Below are 1,845 nucleotides of genomic sequence, written 5' to 3' on the forward strand. Positions count from 1 at the left end.
ATAATAATAATATATATATATATATATATATATATATATATATATAATCCTATATACATAAACAAAGGTATGAATATGTTGTACATACATACCGCTTTGCCGGGGTGGGAGTTGTCGGATGTTCTTGTATGCGCAGAGGCAAAGGATCGGGCTCCTACCAATCGATAAAAGAAAGACAAACAGATAATGTAACCCAGTAAGTTGTAAACCGAGATGTCTAACTCAATAGTTCAGTTTAGATTCAGGTTTGTTATCAATCTAGACTCAGAATTCTAGGTAAGAAGCCATTATACCCGCCTTAAGACCATTATAACTGCAGAAGGGGTTCTAAGTCGTAACTAAATCTCCAAGGAGGTGTGTCAAAGTGGTGTAGGATCTATTTTGACAACATGGAAAGCACTTAAACGGTAGCAGCACGCCAGGCCATATGCGACAATACTGCATTCTGCATTCGTATGCACATTTCAAAATTACCAAAATACACATATGTATCTGAGCTTTAAGTACTTGGTATTGCGCTGCGCATATGCCGTACCACGCACAAAAAAGTAACAAAGTCTCACCCAAAGCATAGGAGATATAGTTTTCCGCCTCTTCCATAATATAATACACTCATACATATATACACACACACTCATACACACACACACACTACATATATATATATATATATATATATATATATGAAAACAGAAGTGTATATATCAATTCATAAATACTTGTATTCGTCTATAACACGTACCTTGAATCCTGCAATAGCCTCCCTCATAGCATCAGCAATACAGTAGTCTTCAGGCCTCTTCCTGGCGTCGCAGAGACGTGTCCTGTCGGCATTGTTCTGATGAAATCGAACGAGGAGAGTCAACTATTAATCAGTAATTAGGATGCGAATTTGCCTGATAGTTGGGTGTCTATCGAATTAAAGGTAGGCAATGCACCGTAATTGTTCAGTATAAAAGTCATGTGTCCGTTTGTCTGTGAATGGCTAGTGCGGCTTCTATATTAGTGATTTAAATACAGATCCGTTTCGCAAGGGAAACTCTATAGGATTTTTTTGTTCTGTGTCTTCACCTGCATATACCCCAAGCGATGATAGCTACAAAGCACACCGCATACTGGCAGCACAGTCGATATCGCTCCAGTTGAGAGCTCAAAAGGCATGGCAAATATGACTATACTACAACACACCTGCAGCAGTAACAGCGTAGCTTCAATTTCATTCATATCAATAGCGTCGTGTAGCGGGGTCTTGCCCTTGTAGCCTGTGGGTAGACAGAGGACATTTGGTTGCTACGTAAAGGGGAGTTGACCCAACTGGGCATCTGAAGTGCTCTTGATGAAAATAAAACTTGCACCGAGAAAGCCTTGCAGTATAGATGGAGTCCTGGAGTATAACCATAGAACTACTACAACGCACCCGTGCTATCTTAGCTATTCACTTGTACGCACATATCGATGATAAGAATCATCAAGGACATGCAGAGCACATCACAGTATAGTTGATACGATGATGCGAGAATGCCACCATGGAAATACTACAAACCACCCGTGATATCCCAACTTTTCAATCCACACACACACACTAATCCATTCACACACACTCAATCACACACTCACACATTCACACACACTCACTCACTCACTCACTCACTCACACGCACACGTGCGCGCACAACGCACACACACACACGCATATATATATATATATATATATATATATATGTATATATATATATATATATGTATATATATATATATATGTATATTTATATATATATATATATATATATACATATATATATATATATATATATATATATATATATATATATATATATATTTACA

General features: G+C 37.6%; 1 protein-coding gene across 1 annotated transcript; it reads right to left on the minus strand.

The window, feature by feature from the left end:
• Positions 1-92: 92 nt before the first annotated feature.
• Positions 93-1,224, minus strand: SARC_15223 (hypothetical protein; the record flags this gene model as incomplete). Its single annotated transcript, XM_014290652.1, has 3 exons — positions 93-154; positions 743-838; positions 1,189-1,224. Coding segments are annotated over 3 exons (194 nt in total), but the record flags the coding sequence as incomplete, so codon positions are not given.
• Positions 1,225-1,845: the final 621 nt, after the last annotated feature.

Source organism: Sphaeroforma arctica (genome assembly GCF_001186125.1).
Source record: "Sphaeroforma arctica JP610 unplaced genomic scaffold supercont1.5790, whole genome shotgun sequence".
NCBI lineage: Eukaryota > Ichthyosporea > Ichthyophonida > Sphaeroforma > Sphaeroforma arctica.